We start from the raw sequence: 16,941 nt of genomic DNA, 5'->3' as shown, positions 1-16,941 counted from the left end.
CGGTCTTTGTTCTCCCTAGCCCTTGATAGCCACTAAACTGCTTTCTGTCTCTATGGATTTGCTTATCGTTAATACTTCATATAAATGGGATAAAAACAATATGTGTCTTTTGTGTCTGGCTTTTTTAACTTATTATAATGTCTTCAAAGTTCATCTGTGTTGTAGCATGTATCAGTACTTCCTTTCTTTGTATGGTGGAATAATACCTTATTGTATGGATATATCACAATTTCCCATTTATCAGTTGATAGACATTACAGTGATCTTTTGGCCGTTGTAAATAGTGCTGCTATGAACAGTCACGCATAAGGTTTTTTTTGAATACTTGTTACTGTTAACTGCATTTATAGATGAGAAAACTAAACTATGGGGGTGTAGTAATAATAGCTCAGGGTCAAACAGATAAAAATTGGTGAAGCCATGGGCATAAATCTAGGCAATCTGATGTCACAACCTACATTCTTCAGCCACTGCACTTAACCTGGCAGCTAGTAGGTATCCAGTGAATGTTAATCAACTTTCCTTTCCTCTTGAGGCCATTTTTGAGTGTTTTTTGTATTTTTATTAGCCTGTTTTAAGTAACAACCAATTGAAATTATTGCTGTAGGTACTATTTAATTAATACTTGAATACTAAGTATATATTGGTTACAGTTTGGCTGTGGCGGCAATTCCTGAGGGTCTTCCCATTGTGGTCACAGTGACTCTGGCCCTTGGTGTTATGAGAATGGTGAAGAAGAGGGCCATTGTGAAAAAACTGCCTATTGTTGAAACTCTGGGTAAGTATATGGTATTACGAGCATACTTATGCAATAGTATGTTAGTTTACATCAACAGTGAATCATCATCAGGTTACTTGCAGTTTTTGTCTAAAGATGCTGGCATAGTGGTGTTTGACTTGTAGCGAAGTTAAATATGGTTTTCAGGACCAGAAAAGGCAATTAAAAGTGTATATCAATTAGGACAGGGGACTTTCAGAGAAATCTGTGTGTCATGGATGTTCTAATGCTTAAATCATGTAAAAAAGAAATCTATATAACAAATGAAACCTTAGAGTAAAATTAATAGAATTTTTTGATATCTCAAGGAAGATAATTGATAATCATAGGTCCTAGAGCGTCATAGTCCCGTTGAATTTGTTGATAAGAACAATAATATACAGCAGTTGCTAAACATTGCTATAAATTAACTTTATGTATGCTCTGAAACTTCTTTTTTTAAAAATTTAGGAATCCAAAAATACTGAATTTAATTTTTTAGTTTATAATGTTGAGAAGGCAAAATACCTTAAAATACTGACTGAAAAAATTATATGGGTTTATAGGTAGGTACCCTTAAAACTATATAAAGTTACAATATAAAGCTAATACTGAGAAGCTCTGTAGAAATTCAGTTGCAAGTTAATAAGAAAACATTTATCACTTTAAATTTTAATTTCAGAACTTACTTTATGGTGGTGAAAAGCATAATGAGAGAAAACAAGAAAATTATCAGTGAACTTCATTTGTACAAAATTAAGAGAAGCAGGAAAGGCTTCCAGAGTCTGATTTGTTTTCAGTGTATACTTGTTTATTTCTCACTGACTCTTGGTGACGTATAATGATTTATTCTGTAGGCTGTTGTAATGTGATTTGTTCGGATAAAACTGGAACACTGACAAAGAATGAAATGACTGTTACTCACATATTTACTTCGGATGGTCTGCATGCTGAGGTACTGTATAGGTTTGTTTTTTAACAACAGTATTTCTTTGTTAAGAAACTTGGTGTTTAGACATTTCTAACAATTCTATTGTCTTGTCTTCGTAAGGGCTATAAATTCATCATCAGCAGAGCCTTTTCCTTATGCTACCAGTCTTGATCCCACTGCACTTGTAAACTCCATTTTTATAGTCCATAAACTTTGAATCATCCTTCGCACCTGTCTTTCAGTCTCCCCTAGCTGTTTGTTACCAAACTCTTCTTCTTGCTCTATATGCAGCTTGGGAGATCTTTTATTTTATTATTATTTTTTATTTATTTGTTTTAAGGATTTTACTTATTTATTTGAGAGAGAGAGTGAAAGAGAGCATGAGAGGGGAGAAGGTCAGAGGTAGAAGCAGACTCCCCATGGAGCTGGGAGCCCGATGTGGGACCCGATCCCGGGACTCCGGGATCACGACCTGAGCCGAAGGCAGTCGCCCAACCAGCTGAGCTGCCCAGGCGCCCCTTGGGAGATCTTTTAGAACCAAATGTTAGCAAGTCACTCCTTAATTCAGATGTTTCAGTGGCTTTCCATTGTGACCAGGGTCCTGAAGCCCCTATGTGTTTTGTTCCTTATTTCCTTTTTTATCCTTTCATGTTTCACTTTGCTTTCTGGGCACCAGATGCATGGCTTTATGGTTCTTTTGGTGTGACAAAGTCCTCCTACTTCAGGCCCTTTGGCGCTTTTCTCATTGCATGGGACAGTCCGTTATGTCTTCATCCTTTGCAGCTCAGTCGCAGTCTCCCTCCCTCTGTTCCTCTTTCCCCTCCTTTGTTCCAATTCACTTAATTGGCATATAGTGTAAATTAGTTTCAGAGGTAGAGTTCAGTGATTTTCATCAGTCTTACATAACACCCAGTACTCATTACATCCCATGCCCTCCTTAATGTCTTATCACCCACTTTCCCCATCCCCCCACCCTATTCCCCTCCAGCAACTCTCAGTTTGTTTCCTGTGATTAAGAGTCTCTTATGGTTTGTCTTCCTCTCTGATTTTGTCTTGTTTTATTTTACTCTCCCATCCCCTATGCTCCTTTGTTTTGTTTCTTAAATTCCACATGAATGAAATCATATGATAATTATCTTTCTCTGATCAACTTATTTCAATTAGTGTAATATCCTGTAGTTTCATCCATGTCATTGCAAATGGTAAGATTGCATTTTTTGATGACTATGTAATTAATATTCCATTGTGTGAGTGTGTGTGTGTGTGTGTGTGTGTGTGTGTATCCCACATCTTCTTTATCCATTCATCTGTCAATGGATATTCAGGTTCTTTCCATAGTTTGGCTATTGTGAACATTGCTGCTATATAAACATTCAGCCCCACTTCTTTAAAAAAGCTTTGCTGACCACCTAGAACTGGCCCTATGTTATTTGTTTTCCTAGCACTCAGTGCCTCTTAGTTTTCAGCCCAGGTAAAATTTTCTGTTCTTCCTTATACTTTAAGTTGTAATAGAGCATAACTCAGTTGCCCAACACAGGGCGTGCCTCATAGTAATAAATACTTGTTGAAAGAATAAATGAATAGACGAATTACTTTATTTTAAAAATAATATATTTGGCAGTTTATTAAGTGCATGTCACCTGTGTGTATTGGTTAATTTTCAAGCTAAGTTAATTTTCAAGGACAAGTTCCAGTTTCACCCCAGTCTTGAAAGGATTTCTGGCAGGTGTGTTTGTTCATACTACTTAAGATGGGTACAGTATTTTAAATTGTATTTGCATCCAACTTACTGCATCATTAGACAAATTATGGAAGTTGTACTTAGGTTTATTCAATTCCATTTTACATAGGCTTTAAAATTAGACTATTGATATTTGGGGTGTTAGATTTAGGTAAGGATGCCTAATACTGTGTTGTTGAATGTGCCTTTCCTGGATGATTCAGGGTTATTGGGGTTACATGTGCTTGTTTGGTTCACGTATGGAAGGTAGGATATAAATTTCTGTTGTTTTAAGCCCATTCTTTCATATGTCAAGCATTAACTGTGAATTTCTATCTAAACTGTCTTATTTTTACTGTGAAATTTAACTTTTATTGGTTTAGTTCTAGCCATACAGAAAAAGTATCTGGCTTTTCTCTACCTCTGATTTTTAAAACTGGCATGTAATATACTATGATAATGTAGTTTGCAAGAGCTAAAATAAATTCAGTGTCTCTAGGCCTGTATATTTGCCAAAAGAATTCTGCTTTTTTCTGAGTCTCAGATTAATCACAAATGTTAGATGTGGAAATGGATTTGAATTCTTGGAAAATTTACTATGTTTATAAATGTAATGTTACATAAATTTAAAGCTCGTTTATGTATAGAGATTTTAATTAGCAATAATCGCGCCTCAGATAAACCTCATTGGCTATGATACTGCCACTGCACAAAGCTTGTATAGAGATTTTAATGGTTTATCCTTTGTTATGGTATATTTTAAGTAGAAACAATATAAAATTATATTAGCAATACATTTCTATTTAAAATACACTATATATTTTACAAATAATTTATTCATATAATTAACTCTAGGTTTGTTATTATGGTGAAAATTAGAATCTATATTCTTTTTTTTTTTAAGATTTTATTTATTTTGTTAGAGAGAGGGAGAGTGAGTGTGCATGAAGTGGGGAGAAGGGCAGAAGGAGAGAGAGAGAATCTTAAGCAGGCTCTGTGCTGAACTTGGAATCCAGCATGGGGCTCAATCTCACGACCCATGAGATCATGACGTGAGCTCAAACCAAGAGTTGGACACTTAACCAACTCAACCCCCCAGGTTCCCCAGAATTTATATTCTTTTAACTATTAAATGTTCTTTTAGACATGTGTTTTTCTAAGTATATATGCTAATAGTATCATAATGTACAAAATGAAATGAACACAATCATTATAGTTTTTGGGTTTTACAAGTCACTGTCTATGGGTTGGATTACTGACCCCACTTTATGTTCCTTAGGTTACTGGTGTTGGCTACAATCCATTTGGGGAAGTGATTGTTGATGGTGATGTTGTTCATGGATTCTATAACCCAGCTGTTAGCAGAATTGTTGAGGTAAATACTTTATTCTCTAAGAAGGTGACTTTTCATAATGACTTAGGATGCAGGGATGGATTCATAGTTTCTGTGTATTTCTCCTAGGCGGGCTGTGTATGCAATGATGCTGTAATTAGAAACAACACTCTAATGGGGAAGCCAACGGAAGGAGCCTTAATTGCTCTGGCAATGAAGGTATGTGCCTGATTTCTTTTGACGTAAGAGACATCACCTTCACATGAGAATGTGAGGCTAATCGATTTCAGTATTCCTGGTTTTTAGGTGTGGATTGAAGCCTCAATACTATTTCACTGTTTTATTGCCTTTTGCGAACCAGTTTTATTCTTCCCGGATATACAGAGCTAATACAGCCTTTTCAGTAGACCTTTATCCCATACATTCAAGAACCAAATTAATGGCCAGTAACTGGATTTCTTCTTATGAAGGAATGTTCTCATAATATTTTCCATAATATTTAGAGTTTTGTGTGGAAAGCTTTCCAAATGTGTGTAATTGCTGAAGTACTGATTCCCAAATGAATAAAAGGCAACATTCTTTAAGTATTTTCAGGTAAAGATGTTAAGGCCCTCATGAGAAATCGGCTTTTCTTTCTCTAGTCTTCCTATTTCCTTTACTATCAATTTCTTAAAATGAGTATAGAATTAGAATTTGTGTTGGGGCATCTATCCCAGTTGATGTCCTCTTCTAAGTCTTACATTTGATTAAATGAGAAACCTTAAGTCCCCTTTGTCACTCCCATAACAAAAATTAAAACTCCTACTTTTAAGAGCAGTCCTAGAAAATTTTGAGACTTGCGTGAAACAGAATACCTCTAAATGAGGTTGTCTGAATTGAGATTCAATATAGAAAGGTGGGTTATTATATTTATTTTAATAATATAAAACTGATAGTTTTAGAATGTATGTTTTGTTAACAAAAAGCTACGTTTCTTTATCACTTTGTTATAGTTAAAATAGCATTGTATAGCTTTTTGAAAGATATTTAAAAGTTCAATCTGTTAACCATATTTACTGTGTTATACTTAACTTTATACTCTTACCTTTTTTAAGAGATAAAGAGTATGAAACCACCCTCTTATGACTGGGAACCTCACATTTTAGGGAGTTTACACTGACATCCTTGGAACAAATACAAGTTAGACCAATATAGCAGATAGTTAAGTCTTTTTTTTTTTAATTTTATTTATTTATTTGACAGAGAGAGAGATCATAAGTAGGCAGAGAGGCAGGCAGAGAGAGAGAGGGGAAAGCAGGCTCCCTGCTGAGCAGAGAGCCCGATGCGGGGCTTGATCCCAGGACCCTGAGATCATGACTTGAGCTGAGGCAGAGGCTTAACCCACTGAGCCACCCAGGCGCCCCGCAGATAGTTAAGTCTTAAAGGTTGAGCCACATATAAGAACAGGGCAAATTCAGACTTGAGACCTAGGCTTTGAGGGATAAGCAGGATTTAGATAGGAGATAAGCTAGGAAAAGAGCAAGGATAAAAGCATGGAGGAAAAAATAAGCATAGAATGCATGTTGGCTTATGTATTGGTTAACTTGGATGAAAAAAAAAAGGAGATTGAGTAGCCCAGATGATTGTTAAATAGACTGTATGGTGGGACCTTTGAAAGCCAGGAAGAAGAGTCTGAACATGTTTCAGTAGATAGCAAAGAGACAACAAAAAGCAATAATTTAGTTTTTCAGTAGTTTAAAAAATATTTTTGAATATTTGGAGGATAATGTAGAGGGTATTTGCAAGACCAGCTACAGGACACTGGTAGTGGTCAGAATATCAAGTGGTAGGATGTAAGGGAGTAGGGTGGTAAGCAACAGGATAGATACATTTGAATCCCTAAAAGTAAGAAATTGAAATTGAAGCATCTGTTGATCATAAAAGTACATGCTCAGTCTTGGTTGGGTACCTTTATTTATTTGTATCCTGCTTCCTTTCAGAATTTGAGCCAGTAGAGATTTTAATTTAGTTGGTGTGAAGAGTTGGTCTACATATGGTCCAGGTAGCATGCCTTAGACTATATCTACACACCTAGGCTTTCATCTTGATCATGTATGTTGCCCTTCAGAGAAATGTGGTATATATAAATGGAGTACTGCTATTCTGTTACCATTATTTGAAAAATACCCCGGTATCTCTAGCCAGCTTAGCTGTAAGTTGTGACCCTTGTTTTTTGTTAAAGGAAAAAATAGTCACATGTTGGTGAGAATTAACTTTCTTTTTGTGCCATGTAGATGGGTCTTGACGGACTTCAACAGGACTATGTCAGAAAAGCTGAATATCCTTTTAGCTCTGAGCAAAAGTGGATGGCTGTTAAGTGTGTACACCGAACTCAGCAGGTACCCTTCCATGTAAAGAGGACTTACTAAATCTTATTTAATATAGATGACTGTATTGTATTCATTATTCACCTTGAGATTTAAACAATCATTGAGCATAACAGAGGTCTATTGCTTTAAAGTGTGTATAATTCATAGTAATTCATTCTTGTTCTCATGTTCTCTTTGAATTCTTGTGTAGGAACATCAGATTTTGCTGTGTGAGCAAACAGCTTAAAATGAGCTGGAGCCTGGTCTCAGTGTCCTAGAACTTGTGACACCAGAGTCTATCAACATTTTTGTTGTTGATGACTATGTATTATAGGTTTCTGCCCTCTGGTGTCAATCTGTGTTCTTTTACTAAAGGAATGTCTTGTCTTCAGAACAAATAGAACCACAATATTTTGTGGAAAAGTGGTTACCAAATGTGTGTAATTCATGTTAGTTGATCCAGGTTACAAACTGGCAAAATGACATGCACTAACATTTCAAGCCGCTACTTTGTTCCTGGGTGCTTTGGAAATGTTTACAAAGTTAGTGTAATATGAGTTCTTAATACACTGAGTAGTGTAGTAAGTGTATCTGCAGTGTATAGTTATGTCACTCATAGTTGCTATTACCAGCTTGATGCTTAAACTTATTTTGCCTTTAAAATATACATATTTGTATTTTTATATTTTCTTTATTAGGAATTAATAATTGGTTATGTGTTTTTACCTGTGAACAAATAGTTTGAAACCATTACATCTCTGTAGAAGGAATGGGTGAGAGGATTTTCCCCTCACCCCCATAATAAGTAGGAAACATAATTGTTTTTTTTAAAAGATTTTATTTTTTGGCAGAGAGAGAGAGCATGCACAAGGAAGGGGAGCAGCAGGCAGAGGGAGAGGGAGAAGCAGGCTCCCCACCAAGCAGAGAGCCCGAGGTGGGGTTTGATCCCAGGACCCTGAGATCACGACCCATGACAAAGGCAGACACGCAACCAACTGAGCCACTCCGGAAACATAATTATTTTTAAAGAAAGGCCAGTTTGGCCAACATTGAACTTGTGAATGGTTGTCTGCCAGGAAGTTTGTTCATGAGGGGGAAAAAGATTTCTGTCTAATCTTTAAAAGAACTTTTAAGAACTCCTGGGAAGGAGACAAGTGAAAATGAAACTGTAAAAATAACATAACTTAAACCTTGTAATGTAAGGGGTGCCTGGCTGGCACAGTTGGTGCAGCTTGCGACTCTTGATCTCACAGTTGTAAGTTCAAGCCCGTATTGGGCATGGAGTCTACTTAAACCTTGTAACATAAAGTTTTCAAAAATTGCTTTGGAGTTACAAAATTTTCAGCTGATGTCTCTCAACAGAGTTATACAGCAAGAATATCTGTATGAGTTTATTTGGAAGGTCTCTTTCTTTACATTTTATAGGTATGATCACATAGTACTTCAAGATAATGTGACTATGTAAAATTGAATAATTTGACTTTAGCAGTTTTGAATGTAACTTCATCAGAGTTGTACTTTGGAAGTTTTATTTTGATGTGTTACAGTTTGATCTTCTTAGTTGTGGGAGTGGGAGATAGGTAGCAAACAGGATATAAGTTTGGAAAGATTTGTGTGATGATTATTCTCATTTGCTGATCTGAAGAGTTTCTCTTACAAAACAAAACCAGCCAATGTAACCAACAAAAATCCAAACCCATTGAAGTGACTCAGGATGTAGAAGAGGTCAGCTTGGCACAGATGTGGCATATTTACCAATTTAAAAATAATCCCAGTGGCTCAAATAGTTAGTCCTAAAAAGTCTTGTATTTGAGCGTGTCAGTATACATTTATTTATACTTTCTCTCTGGAACCTGCCCAAATGACAACCAGTGTATAAAGGATATAAAAAAGGGAATGTATAGAAGACTCAGAGTGAAGATAGGGACTAAGGCAGAGAGCCAAAAATAGGAGATCAGTTTCACATTCTGGGTGAGGATCCAATAGAACTTACCCAAGTGCCTTTTCTGTTTCTTTAGGCCAGATCATTAGCCCCCCCCCCCTTTTTTTTAACCCCTGTAGAATATCAGAAATCGCATCTTGGAGACAAGCGTGGAGGACAGAATTAAAGCTTAAAACTGAAAACAGTGTGATTAAGGGCAAGTCATTGTCCTGAAGGATAAGCCTCTAGCCCTAATTCCACTTTCTTAGAATGCCTGCACCAGGTCTCCATGCCCTCACTCTATAAGTAAGAAGATTGAAGAGTTGTAGAGAAGCTCACTGGTCCCAGGGAGATCCCAGTGGTACAGAGTTGTTTTGTTTTGTTTTAAGTAGGCTCCATACCCAGCGTGGAGCCCAATGCGGGGCCCCAACTCATGACGCTGAGATCAAGACCTGAGCTGAGATTAAGAGTCGGATGCTAAACTAACCAAGCCACCCAGGTGCCCCTAGTACAGAATATTCTTTTTTTTTTTTTTTCATTCATTTATTGGAGAGAGTGAGAGAGAGAGAGAGAGCACGCGAGCAGGACCTGGGGGCAGAAGGAGAAGCAGACTCCCTGCTGGACCTGGGGGCAGAAGGAGAAGCAGACTCCCTGCTGAGTAGGGACCCCCAATGTGGGACTCAATCCCAGAACCCTGGGATCATGACCTGAGCAGAAGGCAGATGCTCAACCAACTGATCCACCCAGGTGCCCAGTACCAAGTGTTCTTAACTAAGTTCTTCATTCAGTGGTAGAGTTTACTGACTTCTGGTCATCATTTCATCACCCTACAGTTCATTTGATAAACCCTGTCAATGCCCACGGAGCTTCTAGATCTTGAATTTCTTCAGTCTTAATGTAAATGGATCTTCAGTCTTAATGTAAATGGACTGTCAGAGATTGGTAGATACTTGGGAAAAATCTTCAGCATGAAAGGCACAGACCAAACTAACAGACAAAGGGGTCTCAGCAAAACCATGGTAATGTTAGATGCTGAAGAAAATTTCCAAAGACCATAGAAAATGACAACAAAATACCTTAAATAGAATGTTTTAAAAATAAAGTCAAGGAATCTTTCAGAAAGTGGAACAAAAGGTCAAAGGGGTGCTTAATAAAAAAGATAAGGTACAAAAATCAGAAAATAAATAGGAGAGCTAACACCCACCTGATAGTGGTAACAGGAAGAGAGTACAGAAAATGGGAAGTCTTTTTTTTTTTTTTTAAGATTTATTTATTTGAGAGAGATTGAGTGTGCACGCATACACATGAGCACACTGAGGGAGAAGGAGAGGAGAAGCAGGCTACTTAATGAGTGGGGAGCCTGATGTGGGGCTTTATCTCAGGATCTTGTGATCACAACCTGAGCCAAAACCAAAAACTAGGAGTTGGCTGCTTAACTGACTGAGCCACCCAGGTGCCCCCCAAATGGGAGGATTTTGTCAAATAACACCAGAAAATTTTCCAGAGGAAGGACTTCAGCTTCTAGAATAAAATTGCCTACCAGCTGCTCAGCACAATGAATTATGTTAAAGGAGGGTGGGGATAAACACAACAGTGCCCATAATCAAGAAATTTGAGGATGCTTAAGGAGAATTCTAAAAGCTTCCACAGGTTTAGGGGCCAGAGAGGAGGCAAGGGGAAGATCATATACAAAGGTTTAAGAATTAAATTAGCTTCTTTAGACTTTTCAATTTTTTTTAAAAAGATTTAATTTATTTATTTGACAGACAGAGATCACAAGTAGGCAGAGAGGTAGGCAGAGAGAGAGGGAGAAGCAGACTCCCCGCTGAGCAGAGAGCCCAATGTGGGGCTTGATCCCAGGACCCTGGGATCATGACCTGAGCCAAAGGCAGAGGCTTCAACCCACTGAGCCACCCAGGCACCCCTAGACTTTTCAGTTGTAACACTGGACTCTGGAGGCTGTAAGATAATAGAGGAATGTCTTCAAATTGAGAGGAAATTTATTCTCAGTTGAATGTAAAAATGTGGTGATAGAATAAAAGTGTTTTAAGATATTCCAAGTCTCAAAATGTATATCCCACACACTTCTTCTTAGATACTTGCAGATATTTTGTTCCAAGATAAGACAATAGATAAGGAAAAGGAGACTTAAAACCCAAAGAATTCTAACCTGGAGAATGGTGCAAAGAATCCCCAGGATAGAGGTGAAGAGAAGTTCCTGGATACTGGTCGTGGAGCAGGCCTACAAATTGACCATCTTGAACTAGAAAGGAGAGGAGAATGAGACTCAAGAAGGATGTCTTCAGTAATGTGGAAGGAATAGCTTACCTGCTCATTTAATCATGTGAAAAATACCGTTGAAAAGGGCTGTATATTGCATGGAAGAGTTTGGGGATAATTAGTAAGAGGTACAAATAAAACTAAGCAAATAAAAAAAGGAAGTTACAAAGTTTTAAAAAGATAAACAGGAAAAGAAATATATTTGATTTATATAGGCTGTGGAAACAACATCATACCTTCCTCTTGCCTCCCTACTTTAGTATCTGCTCACTAGTTACCTGGGGACCCAGGCAGATGGAAGCTGCATCTCTGTGTGCCCACCCTACTCTAGTAGGGCCAGAGGAATAGCACATTATTTCCATTTGGACGTGACACAGTACTGCTCGTATTTATCGACAAAAACAGGTCACGCCTGACTTCAAAATGGGAGAGGAGGTCAGGGAAATACATTCCTGTCATGTACCTGCAAGAAGTGGGATGTTTGTGAACTGTTATAGTGATTATTATTTTGTTCAGCAATGAGGAGTCATAAAGTAAAAAAAGTACTGACAACTTTTGCTTTAACTATATTTTGATGATGAGGAGTGGAAGAATAGGTAGTAGGAGTGGCCAAACTATCAGCCTGTCACAATGGACAATGTATAATAAAAGTAGCTGTTTAAATGTATTTAAGAACATGGAGATAAATGCCAAGAAACAGCTTAAAGAGCTCTGTGGAGTAGGACTAGAGGTAAGAAAGTTTGGACAGGCGTTTTTATTGTAGTTTTTATTGTAAACTCTTGTATAATGCTTTGCTAGGGTAAAAAGTAAAAGGTTCTGATAATACCCATAATTACAAGGTGGTTGTGAGAATTAAATGGGATCACATACATTTGTACATATACTAGCAACTAATAGAAAGCCTGAACCACTGTTTGTGGGCTGATGATAGATCTCTTTCCCTTTCCAGTTAGGTTGTAAGGCTCTCCCCAAACCCCAGAGTGACTAATCCAGGGCTTCGTATAACATTGCCTTCAGCGTATGGCGGTGAGGGTGGAAAGTAGATGCTGTTTTCTCTAGAGGGTAAAGAAAGCTTCCGCAAATGAGCTTTTAATCTTCAAAGTTCAAGTGCCACTCAGAGCCTTAGTTAGGCTTGAGTAACTCGCTGGGGATTATGAGAAATGCATGCCATGTATTGTTGGCCTCTAGTGGCAGAAGTGTATAAGTTGAAATTAACTTGAATTTATTTGCTGTTTTTTCCTTTTAGGACGGACCAGAGATTTGTTTTATGAAGGGTGCTTATGAACAAGTGATCAAGTATTGTACTACATACTACAGCAAAGGGCAAACTGTGACACTTACCCAGCAGCAGAGAGATCTCTACCAACAAGAGAAGGCACGAATGGGCTCTGCAGGACTCCGAGGTAAGGCCATTTCAGCATAGTCCTTAGGGTGGAAAGGTAATGCTTTCTTTTTTCTTTCTCTCTTTCTTCTTCTTTTTTTTTAAATTGAAGTAGAGTTGACATACAGTGTTATATTAGTTTCGGGTATATAACGTATTGATTTGACAAGTCTATACATTGTGCTATGCTCACCATTAATAGTGTGGTCACCATCTGTCACCATATAACATTTTTACCATATTATTAAGTATATTCCCTATACTGTACTTTTCATCCTCATGACTTTTTTATTTTATAAATGAAATTTGTACCTCTTTATCCCATTCACCTATTTCACCTATCCCTGCACCCTCCTCAGTGATGCCTTCCTTTAATTTTAGATGATTTTGTGCTTTACTTTGGAGCTGTTCCACTCAATCCTAGGTTTTGTAGAACATGCCATTTCTGAAGTGTTATATTTTAGTTTTAGTTGGTATTTGGCCCCCAAAACACAAGAAGTCGGGAATGTAGCAAAATGTGAAATTTCTGGTTCTTACACACCTGTGTTAGTCTCTGAGTAGGTGATAGAAATTTTATTTTAGGCAAGTTTTTCTTGTGAGAAGGGAGATGGAGGAAGGTAAAGTGGTATTACTCCTTTCTTATTTCATCATTTTGACTGTCTTGTTTATTAACAGATCTAAAGTACTTTCCTAAATATTAATATTTTAAGGCTCTACTTTGCCCTTTAAACTAAGGTGATTCCTTACTTGTTTCTCTTCTGCTGACCTCCTTCCCTTGCCATTCTCCAGAGAGGAAAGAAGTGTCCAGATTCTGCTTTGTGTCTGTATTGCTGACTGAACAGTGATGGGGAGAGAGGGTCTGCTATGCACATACACATTAGGTGGTTTCTTCTGGGGACAGTATGTGTAAGATTGAAGAAACAGGGGTTGGGACCTGCTTGTGGGGAATATATATATACTTGCATAGTCTCTTTCAAGGAAATTGGAAGAGTTGGCCTCCTTAAACTTATCATTTTTACAAAATAGAAGTCAAACACAATCCTGGCAGGAGGAAGCAACTTAATATAAAAAATATTCTTCTTATTCCCTTAAGCAGGGGTCTCTGGTTATAAAACATTTGGATAGATGTACAGAATTTCTGCTGTTATAATGAGCTAGGTTTAGAAAGGTATTCTTGTAGCTTTGAAGGCAGAGTTTTGTTCTTAGCGGCTCACAGCAAGAGGGTCCAAAGTTGGCTTGCGTTTAGAGACACTAAAGAAGTTTCAGAAGTTTCACACTTTTTAAACTCTTTTCATGTAGAATACAGGATAATAAAATACAATATATAATAATACAGAATACTCTAGGCTAATACCACCCCTCCACTGAGAGTGCTAGGAGCTGATTCCCTTTCTTAGGGTTTGCTGACACATGAATTGATACTCACTATTCCCTTGTAGTTGTCCTCTACCTCTGTTCCAACACCAGGGACTATCAAGTGTCTCATTTTCTCCAGGGTGAAAGCTTTTGGGGCTTACATCTACCTAAATAGGTATATGAGGGGCGCCTGGGTGGCTCAGTGGGTTAAAGCCTCTGCCTTCGGCTCAGGTCATGATCCCAGCGTCCTGGGATCGAGGCCCGCATCGGGCTCTCTGCTCAGCAGGGAGCCTGCTTCCTCCCTTCTCTCTCTGCCTGCCTCTCTGCCTACTTGTGATCTGTCAAATAAATAAACAAAATCTTAAAAAAAAAATAAATAAAATGACTTTTTAAAAAAAAAATAAATAGGTATATGACTCTGATGTTGGGGAAATAAAAGTCATTTACCTCTAACCTTAGTTTTCCAAATATATTTAATCTATCAAATCTTCTGCTTGAATAAGAATTGATACTGCTTGTGATCTGGTTATGACTTTTCAGTTTCTCCATGAGATAGATACGTTTAGTTACTGTACTTTTTTGTGTTTTCTCCCATAAATTGTTCAGTCTAATAATATTCTAAATGGAGACACATCCCTTTGACTCATAAGATAGTTACCAAAAGGTCCAGAATTCTGAGAAGAAGCTAAATGATAATTGGAAATGAACAGTATTTTGTGTTAGAGCTCAAGTGCCCGAGGATGATGGGAAACTCCCAATAATGATATGGCGGTGTTACATATTCTTGGGGAACCAAAGTTAAAAGTAAGAAATACTTACTAATGTTATGAAAAGAGTGAAAGAATCTGAACTACTGTTACTAGTGGTTATGCAGTCACTTTACAGATTAATTTACCTCCCGGGGTTTGTCATTTACAAAATTGTTATATGTTGTGTATAATTAATTAATATAGACGTTTCTTCAAGCTATTGAATTGTTCTGGAGACCTATAAAATGGAAAGATGAAGATATATTTGTAGCAACCCCCTTCAGAGGTGTCTGTTTAGAACTGACTTTCAAAGCTCATCAAACCCATAGTTTCTCCAAATACCTAATTATGTTTTCTAAAGAACTATTACTTGATGTTCAGAGGAGCTGTCACTTTGTAAAAACATTCTTTATTCACTCCTTACTTGCCTTCTCTGCTTAACAATTCTTTAGTCTTACTCCTTTTAATTTTTAATAGCTTTAAGCAACCCCATATCTAGAACCATTAAACTAATGTCTTAACATGTAATAATTTTTATATTTAATGATTACATAGTAGCTACAATGACGTTATAGTCTTAAGTGATTTCTTTGTCTCTAGCTTTTGTCAAGTGGATTGTAATGCTTTTGTGACTCACATTTTCTTTTTTGGATTTTATCATTTCCTCAGTTCTTGCTTTAGCTTCTGGTCCTGAACTGGGACAGCTAACATTTCTTGGCCTGGTGGGAATCATTGATCCTCCTAGAACTGGTGTGAAAGAAGCTGTTACAACACTCATTGCCTCAGGAGTATCCATTAAAATGATTACTGGAGACTCACAGGAGACTGCCATTGCAATTGGTATAAGTAGACTGCTTCCCTCTCTTTTTTTTAAAATCGTTTTTCTTTAACTGCGGTGCATAGTTTTGTGAGCCATTAGATATAAAGTGTGTATGCATAATATTGACATACAATTAAAATGGACAGTTTTATTCATACTCTAAAAATGTAGGCAAAAAATTTAGGTTAAGAAGTAGTATTATTAATTGAAAATACATAACTAAACTGTTAGGAAATCACATGTTTTACTCACAAAAGAATAGTTGATTATTGTTAACCTCATAATCCACTGTGCTGTTGGATAAAAGCACTAGATTATACCCATGGAAGAAAACATGAAATTTAGTTTTCCCTTTAAACTTGAGGGTAATTTTCAAAGCAGACTTTGACTTCTACCTGATTTGGAAGAAAATAGCTTGTGTCTATATTCTGTTGTTACATCATGTATGTGCTTATGTTGTTTGAATGCCATTTAAGATTACCTTAAGAAATATGAGGAGAGGGGAGCATGGATAGCTCAGTTGGTTAAGCATCTGCCTTCAGCTCAGGTCATGATCCCAGAGTCCCAGGATCGAGCCCTGCATCATGCTCCCTGCTCAGCGGGATGTCTGTTTCTCCTTCTCCCACTCCCCGTGCTCACGTTCTCTCTCTCTCTCTCATTCTCTCTCAAGTAAACTCTTAAAAAAAAAAAAAAAAGAAAAGAAATAGGAGAGACTCTTGGATGGCTCAGTTGGTTAGGCATCTGACTCTTGATTTCAGGGCAGGTCATGATTTCGGGGTTGTGAGATGGAGCCCCACATCAGGCTCTGTGCTGGGCGTGGAACCTACTTGGGATTCTCATTCTCCCTTTCCCTTTCCCTCAGTACCTCTCCCTGGCCCCCTGAGATAGATAGATAAGGGAAAAAAGGGTACCGAAAGTTAATCTGGAGTTTGTAAACTGTGATTCATACTGATAAATTTAAACAGTTTGCTAATGTCCATTAATTCTGATTTTATTACTATGTGGAGAGACTGGGCTAGGAGTTAAACATTTATGTTATCTAAGAATATATCACCAGAAACATAGAGGTATAGGTAGAGGGAAGAATATACCTAGAAAAACTTTCCAACATCTATTTTCTTTTACATATAACTACATGATTACCACAGATCCAGTACTGTTTGTTTGGCTTTAGAGTCTTTACCTGAAATGCATTTTGATCTTTATTAAAATGAAGCTGCTAAGCAAAACCTGATTGGCCCTGTTTCAGTTCTTAGGTATGATGGATTAAATTGTGAAAACTCTTTATTCTTAAATTTAAACAAGAATAAAACGAATAGAAAACCCCAGACTTCTTACTAATTCA

The 16,941-nt window shown here is 37.3% G+C and overlaps 1 protein-coding gene across 4 annotated transcripts in view; it reads left to right on the top strand.

Annotated features, from left to right (window-relative positions):
* ATP2C1 (ATPase secretory pathway Ca2+ transporting 1) overlaps positions 1-16,941 on the top strand; it is a 171,632-nt gene that overhangs the window by 121,018 nt on the left and 33,673 nt on the right. For all 4 annotated transcript variants that reach the window (XM_080823121.1, XM_080823122.1, XM_080823124.1 and 1 more), the window contains 7 exons: positions 654-778; positions 1,615-1,712; positions 4,688-4,783; positions 4,871-4,960; positions 7,015-7,119; positions 12,537-12,693; positions 15,446-15,616. In XM_080823121.1, coding sequence (XP_080679247.1) covers positions 654-778; positions 1,615-1,712; positions 4,688-4,783; positions 4,871-4,960; positions 7,015-7,119; positions 12,537-12,693; positions 15,446-15,616 — 842 coding nt within the window. The remainder of the gene's footprint in view (positions 1-653; positions 779-1,614; positions 1,713-4,687; positions 4,784-4,870; positions 4,961-7,014; positions 7,120-12,536; positions 12,694-15,445; positions 15,617-16,941) is intronic.

The sequence above is a fragment of the Martes martes genome (assembly GCF_963455335.1).
Source record: "Martes martes genome assembly, chromosome: 1".
NCBI lineage: Eukaryota > Metazoa > Chordata > Mammalia > Carnivora > Mustelidae > Martes > Martes martes.
The sequence above is the reverse complement of the archived record's forward strand: the minus strand, read 5'-3'. Positions and strand labels throughout refer to the sequence as shown.